Genomic DNA, 17554 nt, shown 5'->3' with positions numbered 1-17554 from the left:
TCACACGCTGCCTCCCCAGCAGCTGAACAGTAGCCTGCGCGGTGACCACTGCCCAGCGGATGCCGACCGGGGCGAGTGGCGGTCACACTCCTCTCACAGCCATCTTGACCATCTGTCTGGGGTGGGCATGGGCGGCAGGTGCCTTGGCACACAAGGCGTTAAACACCGAGGAAGGGGCAGAGGCGCCCGCACCCGCACTGATGGCTCACACAAGACGTGGGAAGGATGAGCGGGCCCCCTGTTTCTGATGTAATTATCAGCGCTGCAGCGGGGCCGATAACAAACCAGTTCATTAGGAAACCCACTGGAAGCAGTCGGCAGCCGCGTCAACAAAACAATTAGGCGCCCGCTCCCAAGGCTCCCTGGGCCTCGGCCGCGGGGCCATTCCCGGCAGCACAGCGAGCGGCTCCCTGCCCCTCCGGGCCTGCCAGGCCATGCAAGGTCACAGGCCTTCCATGGCCTTCCACAGCCTTCCATGCTGCCCGCACATCGACCAGGTGCCAGGGGAGGCTCCTATGTCCCCTCTGGCCCTCCCTAAATGGAAGTAGCCTCGCATGTGTCTATCAGTGTTGGGAGCCCCTGCAGGGACATGACAAGCAGGCAGCTGCACGCCTGACTCCGGGCCACCAGGACCGGCCTTTCTCCTCCACATGCTGCCCTGAAGGGGCCTCAACGGCCACGGCAGTCCTGCTTCTGTGCCAGGCGCCACCCAAGTGCTGTTCTATGTCACTTCCAACAGGCCGAGGAGGGAAACTGAGGCACAGCGCTAGGAGGGGAGGGTCTGCACCCAGGCAGATGGCTCCAGGTCTGAACTGTGGGCCCTATGAAGGGTCACACCTTGGGTGGGGAGGGGACACGCGATTAGGGGTGCAGGGGCCCACCCCCCACAATCCCTTACCAACGCTTGCTCCTGGAGGTTCTCTCTCACTCTCCGGGTTACGACTCATCCACAAAGGCCGAAGATCGGCCATGAGCTGGGATGCCCTGATATGGGAGAGGGGAGAGCTCCACCACTTCTGACTCAGGGCCAGGCCCCGCGAGCCCCCTCCTCCTGCTCTCCTGCTTCTCTGACGGCTGCCCCCTGGGATCCCTCGCCGGTGCCCCTCAAGGGGGTCCCGCCTCTGCCTGACCCCATGAGCAGACCCGCTCCTCAGATGCCAGGCAGCATCCAGCTGCAGCCGCCGAACCAGCTCTGTTCATGAAGGATGGGAGAGAAGACTGGGTGCTGCCGAGCCGGCAAAGGCCCTGGAGCCACACCATGAGCCTCGGTCTAGAAAAGCCCCTAACCCTCCTCAGGGGAGATGTGCCCCCCTCCCCGACCAGAGCTCCTGGGCAGCAGAACTGGGAGTATTAGAGGGTGTGATCCCGAAAGCTGAGAGCAGCAGGAGAAAGGAGGCAGGGGCCCAGCAGGGAGCCTGGAGACCCAGGTGTCTTTGATGGGTGGCCCTGCCCCCATGGGAGTGGATGTGTCTGCAGACATTGTGGTTGAAACAGCTGGGTTGGGGTGTGCCTGGCATGGGGTGGGTGGAGGCCAGGGGTGCTGCTCAACACCCTGCAGTGCCCAGGATGGCCCCAGCCCAGAGAAGGATCTGGCCCCAATGTCCGCAGTGCCGGGGGAGAGACTAAACGAGGCCTTCTTTCCAGACCACTCCTCTCCTAGCTCACCCTCCAGACGTGCAGCATAAACACTAGGCCAAGAGCCAGCACAGGGCCCACTCACTCTGACCCGGCCCGCGACCCGCTCTGCATGGTCTTAGCTGTAGATTCTCCCAATGCTTCTGCATGACCGTGACACCCTCTAAGTCCACACATGGGAAGGGGCCCCAAAAGCCCTGACCAGGGTCAGAGAGGCAGGGAAGATCTGGGAGAAGGAGCAAGGGAGACATATTTTACATCCAGCCCTGCAACACCACAAATCAGAGGCTCACTGAGGCAGGAAGCCAAAGGCAGGGCACAGGCCAGCCATGGGCTCCAGTGGGCTCCGGCAGGTCAGAGGAGGAGCTGGAGTTTCCCGGGCCTCTGTGGGCCCTCCTCCCTCCCACACTTCCCCAGCCCCCGCCTTCCTTCTGCCGCCTCCCCCTGGGCTCGGGTTAATCACCCGGAGCAGGCGGCCTCATTACCAAACAGAAGGAACACACAGTTCTCGCAGGCAGCAGAAACAATTTGGTTTGAATTTTACAGTAATTACGTTCAGTACACCCCAGGGCTGGGGTTTCAGGAGGGCCTGCTTCCTGCGGAGCCCCCACCCCGGCTGGATGCGGGAGGTGGGGGGAGATGGGTGGCGGTGCTTCTGGGGAATCCAAGTCGTTGTCCCCTTCCCAAGCTCAGTAGAAGTTCTCCCTGCCAGACACCTCCCGAGAGCCCGAGATGTCCCCGGGGAGGCTGGTGCGCAGCAGGCCTCACCCACAGACAGCTGGCATGGAACCAGTTAAGCACGGGGCTTCCCGGCCTTCGAGCCGGGCTTCCCATCTCTTGCGCTCTGTTTAATCCTCAATCAACTCTCCAGGTGACAGGGGAGTTTCGGGACGCCGCTGAATCCCAGGCTCTGGAGGACAGACCCTTCTCTACCAGCACCAGGCGCCACCCACCGTGGGGTCAGTCCGGCCGCGTGCTGAGCTAATCTAACACGGCGTGCAGGCTTGTAGGACTAACTTGAGTTCGGCGTGAGAAAGGCTGCTGCGTGCACATTTTATTTCTTCCAGTGAGACGGGAACATCTTTGTGATCTGCCCCGTCAGTAATCCCACTACGAAGCCTGCCTGCTGGAGCACATGCCGGGGATTCTGCTCTGAGACACGGAGCTGCCGCCTCTGGAGGCCCCTCCACCCGCCCCCACTGGGCTGTGCACAGGACACATGCCCAGGACACGAAGCCACTGGCCCAGGAGACACCTGGTGGGCAGGGAGGGTGTGGGCTCCCAGATGCCCCATCGGCTTGTGCCTCCAAGTGGGACAAGGGAAGAGAGAGTGGGAGAGAGGGAGAGAGAGGGAGAGAGAGGGAGGGGGAGAGGGAGAGAGAGAGAGAGAGAGAGAGAGAGAGGGGGCAGAGGGGGCAGAGAGGGAGAGAGAGGGAGAGAGAGAGAGAGGGAGAGAGAGGGAGAGAGAGAGAGAGAGAAAGAGAGAGAGAGAGAGAAGACGTTACCATTGAGATGGCTCTAGTTGAGAAGAGAGACCTCTCAAAACGAACCCAGTGCTGCACCGTAAGCCTCAGCCTGGCGAGGTCGGGGCATGGAGCAAGGCGTGTGGCTAGCGGGGCAAGCCTGCTGCCCTCTGCACTCTCACCTCTCCTTGGCAGACCTGGGGGCTGAGATCCCTCCCCAGCACACAGCAGGCGCTCAGCAACGCCGGGCTGGGCTTCCAGGACCTGCCACTCTGCCCTCTCCCCGGCACTGCCTCACCCGCTCAGCAGGGAGGAAGGGGAACAGGCTTTGGGGTCTTCACCGTTTTTGGTTTTTTTGTCTTTTTTCCCTTTTTGTGGAGAGTGGGGTCTCACGATGTTGCCCAGGCTGGCCCTGAACCTCTGGAGTCATGCAGTCCTCCTACCTCGGCCTCCCTAGATGCTGGGATTACAGGCGTGAGTCACTGTGTTCGGCCTTTTGTTTGGTTTTTAATCCCCATTCCGAAAACAAACCAACGAAGCAACAACAACAAAAACTTCTCCCACTGGGGAACTGTGGGGTGCTCGCTCAGCAAGCAGCTAGCAATGGCCAACCCCTCTTCCCTCCCCAGAGCTACGCGCCTCTGACTATGAAAAGAGGAGTGTGTGGTGGTTGTTTTTTTTTTTTTAGTACAAAAAAAGAACCATATTGAAAAGTTAGTGCATATTATTAAGGTATCCCAAATTCCGTGACATCAAACTAATATCAACCAATAGTTGGGCAAATCTCCCTTTCCCAGCTTGAGAACCACAACCCCACCACCTCACCACCCCACCACCCCACCACCGCACGACCAATGGGAATCACCACAGTCGCCGTCGGAGCCTGTTTGTTCACTTAAAGTGCTGCGTGCACCTCTCCAAGCCCAAAGACACAGAGCACACCCCAGGGAGCAAACACATTTTCCCGGCTGCACAACGTTCCACTGGCTCAACCCACCCCCGGTCATACAACTTCCCACTACAACAATCGAGGCTACAGCTATCCTCAGACACGGAACCAGTATGCACATGTTCCCGAGACAGGAGCGCCGGCCACAGGAGACACGCGTGTAGTCCACGGCAGATGGCCTTCCAGAAAGGCCGCCCATTTTTGCTTCTGGATACTGTTCCTCACTTGCTAAGAACTGATCTGGGGGAAGGATGTTTCTGGACGATTTCAGTGAGATTCGTGTGCCCTACAATTCACCAGGTGTGCGACGCAGGAGCTTGTGTATCCACAGACTGGGGCAACCATCTTCGCCTTCAAATGTAGAGCATTTTCACCCTCCAAAGAAAACCCACCCCCATCCGCTGTCACCCTCCAGCCCCCACACCTACGCACCCCTTCCTGCCTCTGAGCACTGGCCTGTCCTGGACATTTCATAGAAATGGGGTCTCGCACGGTGTGGCCTCTGGGTCTGGCTTCTCTCACTGAGCGGGGTGTCCTCAGGGTTCGCCCACACTGGGCCTCACTCCTTCTCATGGCTGAGCGGATGGTAAGGTCAGCTCCCACTTCTCTTTGTTTACCGTATTCCCCAATTTCCAACAATGCACATTCTTCCTTCTGTATCTGCCCCAAGGGATGTGTGGGTGAAGCTGGCAGGGGCGCCCTGCTCCTCTGTCTCTTGAGGATGTCAAAACCTCCCACTGTCATCCTACCCCTGTAACCACAATCCGCTCTTTTGGGGGTCCTGGCCCGTTCCCCGCAGCCTCAGGGCTCCCTCAGGGACTCCGGTGGTCTCTGCTCAGCCGTGGCCCCTGCTCAGCCGTGGCCCACAGATGAACGCCTAGGTTTTGATTAATTATGGAAAAGCCTGTCTACTTATCACGGGTGGAGCTGTGGCAGGGGCCACCTCCCCCCATCGACCTCTGCTCCAGATGGAAGTTGAGCCCAGGGTTCCCCTCAGGTCTAGGGGCCGGGGGAGTGAGGGTTTGTATCCATGGTGTCCGAGTGATGCGGCCTGCATGGTCCAGGAATCGTGGAGGGAGTTGGAGACAAAGCCCGGGCCGCATCTGTACACCCACCTCTCTTTGATCAGAGAGGGTTTTTGCAGGGGCTGCTAAGAGCTGGATGTGAGCACATCTGGCGGATGGAACCGTGCTCCAGAGGAAGCTAAGCCGCCAGCTCCCTGCCCCCGCAGGGATGGACGCTCACCCTGACAATGATGGGCCCTTGGGGGCCCTCAGATGCCCGGGGCCTACCCGAGTGGGGGACCACATCCCACCCACAACGAAAGAGGCTCCCTCCCGCTCTCCGGAAGGCAGTGAATACAAGGAATGGGGCTCTCCCCCACAGGTGGGCATGAAGAGCAGGCGGTAAAGAACTTCTAGTTCCTGAGGGCAAAGCAACCTCCTGCCTGGCATTGAGCTCCGGAAAGACACGAGATTCCTCCAGAGGAGACTTAAACCTGCGCTGCCCGGCGCCCTCACGCCCCAAACCCGCCTATCAGTCCGGCCCACTTCCGGAGAAGAGACTCAAGTGAAGTGAACGAAATCCCAGCCCTGAAGCCGGGGTCCGTCCCAAGGTGGGAGTCTGTCAGGCAAGGCAGCTGGCCAAGGCTTCGCAGCTCTGAGATACTTAACACCTGTGTGCTTAAAGAGGGTCGCACACCGAGGCTGCGGACCGCTGCAGAGCTCAGCCGCCTTAGGTCTGGGAAAGTGGCACAGAGATGAGGAGCTCAAATAGAACACTCAGATACTCAGAGACAGGCGCTCGGCAGGAGGGGAGACGCCGGGAAACCTGGGTCTAGGAGGCCACACCAGCAGGGAAGTCAAAAATGACAGTGGCACTACCTACCCCACCCCCCAAAAAGAGAGGACCGACCTCAAAAGTGGCCCTGGCCAGCAGCTCTCACTGGGGCCAATCCTGCCTTCAAGGGATGCTGCATGATGTCTGGGGACCTTTGCGGTTGTCACCATTGGCGTCCAAAGGTCACCAGCCCTGAGGGGAGCAGGTCCATGACACCAGGTGTCACAGGGGATGAGTGGGAGTGGAGAGCTGGGATGGGGACACAGCCGTACCTCCCCCACACAGACACACAGGGCCGGGGCCACCAGGCCTCCTCCTGCCCCGAGAGGCACTCTGTCGCCTGCTGCCCAGACGAGTGGCGAGGGTGAATGCCCGCAGACCGGCTAGAAAGGAAAAACACCCACGGGAATAAATCCCACCCCTCCTTGACAATGGCCTCCATGTGCCCACGGCATTCTGCTGATGGGGAGTGGACGAGGCCTTGCTTCCGCCACAAGCGCGGGCCTGGGCTGCTCCATCTCACCTGTGAGCTCAGGCAGGCGCCAGCCCTGCTGCAGAGGGTGGGAGGGGAGAGCCCCATGCTGCCTCTTGTGTGTGTGCACAGGGCCCTGGAAGCTGTACCCAGGGGCTCTGGTACAAGGCTGTGTATCTAGGTAAGCCACCTGCTGCAGGGAGATCGTATTTCTTGGGGATTTTACAGCCAGGGGGAACCTTGGAGAGCTTCTGGCCTGTGGGGGCAGACCTGGGCCAAGGGCTGGGCCTCCTGCCTGCCATGGGGTAGCCAGGGATGCTCCGTGGGCAGGTGGCAGCACGTCCATGGCACTGACCTGGCCTGCTCAGGGCTGCAGCTGCTGGCAGGTCCATCCGGAACTCCAGAGGCAGCTGCACTGGCTCAGGGTGTGGTGAGGGGGTGGGGGCCGACCTGCTTTCGCAGCAGGCCCTGGGGGCTGGGCGGGGGAGGAGGTGGCTGTCCTGCAAGCCATGCGCCCCTCTGGGTTCTGCAGACGGTGGGGGGGGGGGGGCGGGGACAGGGACAGGCTTCCTCTGCAAGGGCCAGGCAGCACATGTCTCTTGGCTTTTCAGAACTCCTCAACTCGGCAGGGTGAAGCGGACGCAGATGCCACCTCCATGCCAGGGTGTGGCTTTGCACAGGATGCTCATTTGTTAAGCGAGACTTCAGTTTCGTCTGGCTGTCACAGGTCACACGTCCTTCGAACTGTCCTCCTGCCACAACCCTTTGAAGATGTAAACCTCCTGCTCAGTTTGCAGACGGCATAATGCCGGCCTGCCAGCTCGGAGCCCTAGCTTGCCAACCCGTGAACACAGACACCCAAAATTCACAGGAGGGTGGCTTCCCACCGTCAGCTCCTGAACACAAAACTGACAGAAAAGGGACAACGGGGTCGGGGGCAGGGGTCCCTAGGGGTCAAGGAAGGCGAACAAGCTGACAAGGAAAGATGTCCCTAAGCAAATGGAGGGGTGGAAGCCGCCTCCCCCGCTCTCCTCTGAAGAACGTGCTCAAAAGAAACTGGCCCAAAATGCCAATGGGACGGGGGAGCTGGGCCGGCCAGAGGGACACCAGAAAAGGGGGATTCTGGGCTGCCCCTTCCCTCCAACTGGGCTGCACACAGATCTGGACAAGGCCCGAGCCCCACCTGACCTGGACCGTTTCCCTGCCTTTTAATGCTCCTCTGTCATCTGTGCGGCGAGATGCTCTAATAGCCTCTCCAGCCTGGGCTGCTTGTGGGAGCAGAAAACCCTGCCAGAGTCAGGGGCGGGCTGCCCCGCCAAGAAGCCTGAGAGCCACCGACACCCCCCAGACAGCCATAGAGGCCTCGTGGCTAATGACACTCCCTGCGTAAGGCCCTCGCCGCCCAGGCCAGGCCTGACTACACCAGGGGGTGCCTGAGCAGGGGCTGGGACAGCGGGGCTGGGGGCTCCAGGAGGGAGCCTGCCTGGAACCCCTGGTGTGTTTCACGTGCTGCACGCTGCTTGTTCAGCAATTTCACGCTACGCCGCCTGACAATGGAAGCGTGGAGCCCAGTCTCAGTCTGCACTTCCCAAGTCACTTGTTTGTGAACACATGGCTGAATCCCAAATTGCTTTTAATATCTGGGCAGTCCCCACCGCCCCGCTGCAATTTCAGTTCTGACGGCACCTCCAGGACAAGCCCGAGGCCTGAGGCTTACAGCTCAATCTGCTGCTGGGCTGGTCACAACACCCGCGGCGCCCCCACAGCGGCACAAACACACAGACACACGCCCTCTCAACACAGCAACAGCCCTGAGATACCTAACTACTCCCTTAGATCAAAAAGCCGAAATCTCAACTTCCGGATCTCTCTTCCTTTAGCTAAGCCCAGAGTCTTCACTAGAGACACTGGGGATTTTCTGAACTGAGTCCCAGGGGCACCTCTCAGGGCCTTGCCTGCTGTAGACCCCTGTTCTTTTTCTTAACTGCACCGAAAGCAGAGAAACAGCCACAAAAATTAAGGTTTGCTCATTCGTCCAGACCAGCGCAGCCAGGAGAGACGTCACACAAGCCACCTATGCTGTCCCCATTTTCCCAGCAGCCAGGCGAAAAAAGCAGAAAGAGCTGGCATGCCGCGGTGGCTCACGCCTGTAATCCCAGCACTCTGGGAGGCCGAGGCGGGTGGATCACTTGAGCCCAGGAGTTGCAGACCAGCCTGGCCAACATATTAAAACCCTGTCTCTGTAAAAGGGTGGTGGGGGGAAAGTAAAAAGAAACAGGTGAAATTCATTTTTTTCTTTGAGACAGGGCCTCACTCTGTTGCCCAGGCTGGAGTGCAGTGGTGCAATTATAGCTCATCAATGCCTTGACCTCCAGGGCTCAAGAGATCCTCCTGCCTCAGCCTCCCAAAGTGCTGGGATTACAGGCGTGAAGCCACCATGTCCGGCCAAAATCCATCTTAATTATATAAACATATATAACTTACATACATAAATTATGTATTTATATGTAATTTATATTTATATACAACTCATATAGATTATTTATATATTTATATAAATATATATAATGGTGCCGGTGGAGGAGACACCTCAAACCCCAGACCCAAGCAGTCGGCCATGCCCAGGAGGCCCACGCGGGCGGCGGGCGGCGGGCTAGCTGGTGTATGGAACTAACTGGAGATGGGCCCGGGACCACCGTCGTCCACCCGGCCTGCCCACCTCCTCTCTAGTCTTCAAGGTAAGGAGCATTCTGGGCAAAAGCTCTCTGAGGAGTCCGGAAACAGACCCTGGTTGAGAGTCCGGGCCTTGGGCTGAGCGAAACGGCTGCTGGACCAGCCACGGGCAGGTGGCTGCAGAGCAGAGGCAAAAAAGAGCCTCTGTCCGCCCTGCTGTGTCCTGCTCCCAGCCGGCAAGCTCTTACCTGAGTGGCCACTTTGCCGTAGTCAATCCACCGCAGGGTGGCGAAGTTGGTAGATTCTGCACAGTTGAACCCGTGATTGAAGCCGGCGTGGTAGCCGTATGGAAATGTGATCATGAATTCCCCAGCCTCCTGTGTGATCTGAGGAGGGAAAGGGGATGGGTGAGGGCAGGGCCACTGGAAGTGCACCAGGAGATAGGGCGCGGGGACTTCCCAGCGGGTGCCAGGGAGCCTGGCTCACAAACCAAGGGGGTTTCACGAAGTCAAAGGTGGATCCAGGGGCTCCGGAGCTCCAGCCCATTTCCCACACGGCTCATGAAGGACACGGTGAGCAGGCGCGGCCACAGCTCTGCAACCTCCACTTGGCTCAGCCGGGCCCCTCCAGCCCCAGCAGGCCCTGCCCTGCCCCAAGGCGGATGCCAGCACCACTCCAGTGGGAGAACTGCGGAGGGAGCCGTGGCTGGACACGATGCCTGTGGGGCGTCTCCAGTCAGACCCTCACAGGGAGCGATGGGGGCCTCCTGCTTTGGAGGTGGCTGAGTCACACTCACAGTCACTGTGACACGTCCTGAAGCAGCTGGGGCTGGTGTTGGGGCGGGCGGTGCTGGCAGCAGCTTTAGAGTGCTCCGAAGACAAGACACTGCTCAGGACACCTTCTGCCCTTGCATGAGAAAGGAGCCACCACTGCACGCGCAAAACACGCCAGGAAGGGGCCTGCAACACGCCGCCATCCGAAGTCGCCTTTCCATCATATCCCAGCGAGGGGGTCTCCACGAGGTCATGGAGATCCAGAAACACCTGCACACTGGGAGCAGGACCTGACACCACAGACCAGCACCCTGGAAAGCGGGCCAATGCTTCCAGACCCAAGTCCAATTCCGACGGCTGGCCCATCCGACTCCGCAGGTCTCTGAAGCAGGACCCCCTAAACTGAGGAGCCGAGGCGTGCGTGGCTGGGGTGGGGCCCACAATGACCCCAGACCTAAGGTTTCCCAACAGCCACCCCAAGGCCTGGAAGAAGAGGCAGGGCTGCCTACCAGTGCTGGGGGGCTGCAGCCTTGCGCCCTAGGAACTCTCCCCACTCTGGGGACACTCGAGATGGCCACACCATCCCCCCACTCTCTGCTCACTGCTAAGCCCATTGATAAAGGCTTTGAAAGACGATCACCCAGAAAGATCAACGACAAATCTGGAGTGATGGCTCCCACCTGCTGCACTCCGGGGCTTGGGCCAAGGGCTTCTGGGAGGTGGGGCTGTGGGCCCAATCCACAGACATGGAAACTGAGGCTCATGGACTAGAAGTGACTTCCCTTGAAGTCAAGTGGGCTCCTCATCTTTATTTAACATCCAGTAAAACACAGCGATTACAGACTGCTCGGAGTTCTGGGAGTAACCACTGCTCCAGATAGACAGGAATAGAACATGCCGGGCCCCCGGGCACCCCTCCCACCAGCCTTCTACCAGGTCATCCCCACGCAACCACGCACGCGCTCTTGGTCACCACAGCCCTCGTTTCCTCCTAGCTCACATGAACAGCGTTGTACGGCAGGGACACGTGCCTGGTGTCTTCCGCCCGGCGCGCGTTTCTGAGATTTGTTCCCACTGTCATGTGCACCAGGCGACCACTCCTTTCCATTCCTAAACAGTACTTGGTCGTGCGTGGATCTATGGTTATTGATTTATCTATCCTGCTGATGGATGTGCGGGCTGTTTCTAGTTTGGGGCTCTTGTGAAGAAAGCTGCAAAAACACTTATGTACCAATCTTTCTGTAGACATATGTTTTCATTTCTCCTGGGTAAATATGCACAGAGCGGCATTGCTGGGGCACAGGGTACATGCATGCTTCCGTTTCCAAGAAACTGCCGAACAGTTTTCCATGGCGTGGCACAGCCCCGCATCCACCCCGGCCGTGAGCAGTGTGCGGCTGCGCCCTCCTCACTGGCAACTGGTGGAGGTGTTCTGACGTGGCCGTCCTGGGACAGGCAGCATCTCCCAGCTGGCTGCCTCTCTCTAACTTCTACCAACGCTGGGCATCAAACCATGGCTTTCGTTCCTGCGGCTCCTTTGTAACGCGTCTGCTCAAGCCCCTCACCCCAAATGCATCGGGCCGTTTGTTTTCTTATCTCTGATTCGTAGGAGTTCTCAGGCCTGCTGATCATTACTTACTCCTCCAGAAAGATGAGCAGAGACCGCTGGATGCCCTGAAGTCAACGACAAGCCGTCAGAAATGGAGAGGCTTTCGGAAGCCAGCCACGGCATCAGACATCAATCAAAACCGACACAGCTTGGAAAAACGCCAGTCCTTAAGAACACTCTGATATTTTTCTTTTCAAATAATTAATTGCACCAATCAAGGAAAGTCAGTGTGCATTAAGTTATATTTTTAAATTCCCGTCCAAGTGACAGCCACGTGCATCAGAATGAGCACGCGACAGAAAACAGGGGTGGGGGGAGCACACGTTACCCCAGGGCCTGGCCCCCGCTGTGCAGGACGTGGGGTCCCCAGGGCCTGGCCCTCACTGTGCAGGATGTGGGGTTCTCTGGGCCAGCTTCTCCCCACTAAGCTTGGAGCTTCGTGAAATGAGGGGCAAATAAAATTAAGGTTTGGGGTTTTTAAAAAAAAATGTAATTACTGGGCCGGGCATGGTGGCTCACACCTGTAATCCCAGCATTTTGGGAAAAGGCCAAGACAGGAGAAATGCTTAAGTCCAGGAGCTTGAGACCAGCCTGGACAGCAGAGTGAGACCCCATCTCTAGAAAAAAAAAAAAAAGTTAAAAAATTAAAGTAAATGCCATTACTGATTCCTTTACCCTATCTGAGCTGGCTTCAGAAAGCTTCCCCCTGACCACCTCCTTTAAGGCCAAGTGACACTCCCTGTCTCTCCCTTGGGCCCATCCGGTGTGGTGGAGAACCAGGCCTGCAGGCACGCGTCAGGCTGACGTCAGACTCTGAGCCTTCAGGGATCCAGCTGGGCCCCCGGAATGCCAAGATCGAATGGGGGTGATGGCAGCAGAGAGCCAGGCTCTCACGGATGTAAGGACCTCACTCCCCCAGCCCAACCCCTCCTCTGAAGCGAGGCCTAGAACAGAAAATGCACTTGGTTAGGACAAGATTATGTTCCTGCGAGGAAACCTGCATCCTGGTGGCTTCATTCCACACTCACGGTGTCTATCCCCAGTGTCACTGCTGTCAACATTATCCAACAATCAATTAGAAGGCATTGGGATGATGAATAGGCTTTGCGGCAAAGTCATCAGCAGTGACAGGACGCAGCCCCAGACACCAGGCACGGAGAAAGCCCGGAACTCGGTTTCCTCTGCGACCTCTTGCAGAATAAATGAGGGAGTCAATGGCAGATTACAGAAATACACACTTTTAATTATTAAAAAGCTCTGCTATTGATCGGCTTTTTCTCCTAGAAGTAAATACCATTACAAAGATTTATAAGTGGAGTGTGGGGAGTCACTCGTTTGAAGGCTGCCAGGAATTCAGATGAGGGACCCACGCAGCTCTCTGGAAGGGACGTTCATCTCGAGCCCGCGGTGTCTGAGGGGCTGAAGGATGGTTCCCAGGCGAGGCGGCACAGGTGCTGCTCGTTGCAGTGGGACAGGGGTCTTCACCGTGGCGGCCTCTGGAGAAACCAGTGCCCAGCCCCAGCAAGCAGCTAGGGGTGTGGGGGAGCGCAGCCGTCCTGCCTGGAGCCCGCCTGCTACCATGCGCGCTGCCAGCAGCCACTCCGGGGCCGGTAGTGAGCCACCTTTGGCTCAGGTTCAGGGACTTCACAGACAAACCGCAGTGCGATACAGACGCTGACCTGGGCGTCCAGGCCACTCACCGCCTGCCCACCCCTTCAATGGGCAGCCCCCTCCAGGAAGCACCACTTTGGAGAAGGTTTTAGACAAACCAGCCAGAAAATCAGTACTTCTCACTTCCCCGAGCAATGCCGTGATCTGTCTGGTTTTGCTGGTAATGAATGATGTTCCAACCAGAAGACGGGGGATGAGAGGAAAGGCCGGAAACCCGCACTTCGCCCAGCGAGATCCGCGCTGTCTGATGAATGCCCACGGCGGCCGGGAGGCGGCCTCTGGGTTGCGGCCCCGCGGGAAGAGCGGGTCCCTGATGTGCGAGCTGATGCTTTGGCCGTTTGATTGAAATGTCAGAAGCGATTTCTGGCTGGCGGACACTCAGGGCCTCACCACAGAGCACGCTCCCGAGCCCGCACATCACTCTTCCCGCGGAACCTCGTGAGCTGGGCTCCCCAGCTGCTCCCCACTCCTGCCCAGCACTCGGAGCTGCGGCCCAAACCTGCCTTACAGGTTCCTGGCACGTGCGTCTCACCTGGACAGAACTGGGGACACAGGCCTAGACTCTCCCACGCATGAAGGCTTCCCCATGGGGAAGGAACTGCCTCGAGTGGGTGCAGCTGCTGAGCCAGATCCTAAGCACAGCCTGCTCTGCTCCTGGGACACCAAACCCCGTCCGTCAAACCAGGTGCAGGAAGGCCCCACCCCCAGCCTCAGGTCTCCTCCATCACAGCCTCCGCCAGCAGCCCCTGAAGCTGTGAATTGAATGAGTTCACAGTCTTCACATGCAGGAGAGCCCATATATCATTTCTAAACAGGCAGTTCTCTCCACAGCCGGGTGACATGGGCCGTGGGGTGCCTGACACTGAGGGTGTGGCCTGGGGCGGTAGCAACCGGGTTCCCACCTCGGACAGGGTAAGGGGCTCTGCTCTCTGTTTCTTTGGCGGCTTCCTGCCAGGTCAGCAGGGGCCACCCCTGCCCTTCCACCCCTGCGGTCTCTGCAGAGGGGCCTCTGATGACCACACCCAGGAGGAAGTTTTGGTTTGGTTTGGGAGGGGAGGGGAGGGGAGGTAAACACCCCACCAGATTCAAGCTCTGTCATCCTCTCTCCCCCGTGGAAGAGTTGGAGGCTAACTGCTGAGCCACGCACCCCTCTTCTGGCTTGTTAATCACTGTTCTAGAAACTTCTCCAGGGTTAAGCAGCTTATCTCCTGGGGTGTGTGTGGCCACCCGAGCTCGGGCCCAGTACCCACTCCACCCACAGGCGTGCAGGCTCCGCCCCGTACGCACCCGGCTGAAGGGGATCCCGTACTTCTTCAGGATGATGGGTGAGATGAGGGTCATCTTGTGCCGCAGGAAGGCGTCGCAGCCCTGCGAGCTCCCGGGGAAGAAGCCTAGGGCAGAAAAGACGGACATCGGTCTCCTGGCCACAGCCAGCCAGAGTCGGTGAGGAGGCTGCCCTCTGGGCAGGCAGGCTCTTTCCTCCCACGGAGAGCAGGCGTGTGGGAGCACAGAGCACAGCCAGACCTGCCCTTGGTTCGCATGGCCCCAGTGCCCGCAGGTCGGGGGGAAGGAGATGCACAGGAGCCGCCCCACAGTGCCCTGCCGTGAGCTCTGCCGGTGGCAGACAGTGATGACACCCTCTGGCCTCTGCGCAGCAACCATGTGAGCAGCTGCCGGGACTCGTCTCTGCCCAGCAGCGGGGGCAGCCCGGAGCCTCCTCACCATGGGAAGGACCAGGGTTACTTGTGTGACAAGGTGCCGACCCATGGCATACACTTGGATCCCTCACAGGGCACGGCTATGCAGAGACTTTCCCCCTGACCTCCCCCGAGACTAAATCCACCATATCACAGCCCACACGGTCACCCGGTCAACGAGAAAGCACGATCCTGGGGAAAGGATGCGGTATGGCTGCTCTCGCCACTTGGTCAACGAGAGAGCATGACCCTCGGGAAAGGACACAGTGTGGTCGCTCTCCTCTCGGAGCTGATGTTCTAGAACCAGACCAGCCAGGGACGGTGGGGAGTGAGCATTGCTGCCTCCCGCTGAGGTACCTGCCTTCAAGGCCATGAATGAGACCGTGCACCTGCCCCACACAGCACCGCGGGTGTCCTCACTATCACTGCACGGGTGAGGAAATCGAGGCCCAGGCCAGCAACTGACTCACCCTCAGCCCCAGCACCGCCAGGAAGTGGCAGAGTGGGCCTGACCCTGGGCTGTGGTCGGGGCTCACAACCTCTTCCTGTTAGGCCGAGCTCAAAGTGGCGGGCTGCGTGCACACGTGTGGGGCTGTCTGTCCAGCAGCGCACTCCACAGCTTAAAGCAGTGCCTGGAAAGCAGGCACTCACACCAGCGGCTCAGTGCCTTCCCAAACCTCATAGCCAAGCCGGGCTCGGTGGCTCACACTGGGAATCTCGGCACTTTGGGAGGCCAAGGCAGGTGGATAGATCTCTTGAGGCCAGGAGCTGGAGACCAACCTGGTCAACATCACAAGACCCCATCTCCACAAAAATAAAAAAAAAAAAAATAAACTAAGCTTCCTAACTAGCACAGTTCAGGGACGTTCCCAAATCACAAGGTGAAGACCCGTGCATTTAGCGGGTAAGGTAAGGACGCCCCGGCTTCCCGGCAGCAGCTGCGGAGACCCACACCCCTCCGTGTGCAGCACAATCCCTGTACCGAAGGGGCTTCCCTGAAGCAGCTGGGTCCCCGCAACCAGCGCCGGGAGAGCCAGACGGGCCCGAGCCAGGAAGGGCAGTTCAGGGAGGGGACTCGCCGCCTCATCTCGGGCACTTCCTGCTCCACCACCCACTCTGCCAGTGGCAACGGGCAGGAGGCCGGCCCAGGAGGCAGGAGGACGGGGATCAGGTGTGGACTAGGGGAGGCCCGCCTGCGGGAAGCCCAGCTCCAGTACAGACTGCAGAGCCTACGGCCTGCTCCCCACCAGCGCTGCTGGCTCTCCCCGGGCTGCGCCTGTGCCCCTGCCCTGTGGCGGTAGAGAGCTACTGCTGAGTGGATGACAGAGGTGTGGGGTGTCATGCCTGCAGCAGACAGGGAGCCCACAGGCGTCCACCTCCCGCCAGGACTGACCAACAGCCTCGGCCAGCCCGAGGGCCCTTCAAGAAGAGTGCGCAGACCTCAAGCACCTCCAGGCCAGGACACACACCCAGTGGGTTGTTGGTGGAAGGCAGCACACGTGTATGTGACAGCACCAGCACACAGAGGCCCAGGCACACGGGAAGGCGGGAGAGCAGGGCCACGGTGCTTCTGCTGACACCCGGCCGCACAGGCCCCACGGTGAGGTTTTGCAAAGTGTAGAGGTTTGTCGAATCCAGCAACTTTTCTCTGCACTAAAAGCATTTCAATTAGAATTATGACTGCCTGCCACCCGGCCCGCCGGCCTCTCCGCAGTTCCTCTTTTTAATGCACAGTTTAAGTGGCTCTCATTAAAGCTCTAACAAAGGCGCACATTTTAAGTGATTAGCACCAATAAGGCACCAGCACATTAACGCTCTCTCCACAGGCTCCACAACTCTCCGGCGAGCCCATGTGTAGCCCAGCTCTTCATTTTCCATATTAATCGCACACCCCTCCACCGTCCCGATGACAGAGCACAACGCCTCCCCGCAAATCTGGGAGGGGCACCTAGGAACATACGCGGGGTCGGGCTCGCCTTCCCCAGCACTGCCCCAACCTGCCCCCGCTGCCATCCAGAGATCAGGACAGGGCCGGAGCCAGAGGCCACAGGGGGCTCAAGGTGTTTCCACGCAGCCGCAGGCATCTGGCACATCCCGCCGCCCTTCCCGACCCTCCTCGGGGTTCACAGCTAGGCTGGCGCCCACAATTCTGGGAGCTGCTCTGCCCTGCCGAGGAGTGACTAGGGTCTCCCTCTGTCACCCCGGCTGCAGTGCAGTGGCTTGATCACAGCTCACTGTAGCCTTGACTTCCCAGGCTCAAGCTATCCTCCCGCCTCAGCCTCCTGAGTAGCTGAGACTACAGATGTGCGCCACCACGCCTGGCTAATTTTTACAGAGACAGAGTCTCATATGTTCCCAAGGCTGGTCTTGAACTCCTGGCTCAAGCGATCCTCTGATGTCAGCCTCCCAAAGCACTGGGATTCCAGGTGTGAGCCACTGCACCTGGCCAGAGAGTCCACATTTTCTTTTTTTTTTTTTTTTTTTTTTGAGACGGAGTCTCGCTCTGTTGCCCAGGCTGGAGTGCGGTGGCGCGATCTCGGCTCACTGCAAGCTCCACCTCCCGGGTTCACGCCATTCTCCCGCCTTAGCCTCCGAGTAGCTGGGACTACAGGCGCCCGCCACCACGCCCGGCTAGTTTTTTGTATTTTTAGTAGAGACGGGGTTTCACCATGTTAGCCAGGATGGTCTCGATCTCCTGACCTCGTGATCCACCCGCCTCGGCCTCCCAAAGTGCTGGGATTACAGGCTTGAGCCACCGCGCCCGGCCGTAAAT

General features: G+C 58.9%; 1 protein-coding gene and 1 long non-coding RNA gene across 2 annotated transcripts in view; both read right to left on the bottom strand.

Moving 5' to 3' along the window:
* Positions 1–17554, bottom strand: part of KDM4B (lysine demethylase 4B) — a 185933-nt gene that overhangs the window by 60257 nt on the left and 108122 nt on the right. The window contains exons 8-9 of the mRNA XM_025367477.1: positions 14372–14475; positions 9280–9417 (exon numbers count right to left, since the gene is read on the bottom strand). Coding sequence (XP_025223262.1) covers positions 9280–9417; positions 14372–14475 — 242 coding nt within the window. The remainder of the gene's footprint in view (positions 1–9279; positions 9418–14371; positions 14476–17554) is intronic.
* On the bottom strand, positions 3805–4616 carry LOC112612665. Its single transcript, XR_003116883.1, has 2 exons — positions 3951–4616; positions 3805–3918 (listed from the first exon to the last, which is right to left on the bottom strand). It is a non-coding gene; the product is annotated as an uncharacterized LOC112612665 (long non-coding RNA).

This window comes from Theropithecus gelada, chromosome 19 (assembly GCF_003255815.1).
Source record: "Theropithecus gelada isolate Dixy chromosome 19, Tgel_1.0, whole genome shotgun sequence".
Classification (NCBI taxonomy): domain Eukaryota; kingdom Metazoa; phylum Chordata; class Mammalia; order Primates; family Cercopithecidae; genus Theropithecus; species Theropithecus gelada.
This window is presented reverse-complemented; position numbering and strand designations above follow the sequence as displayed.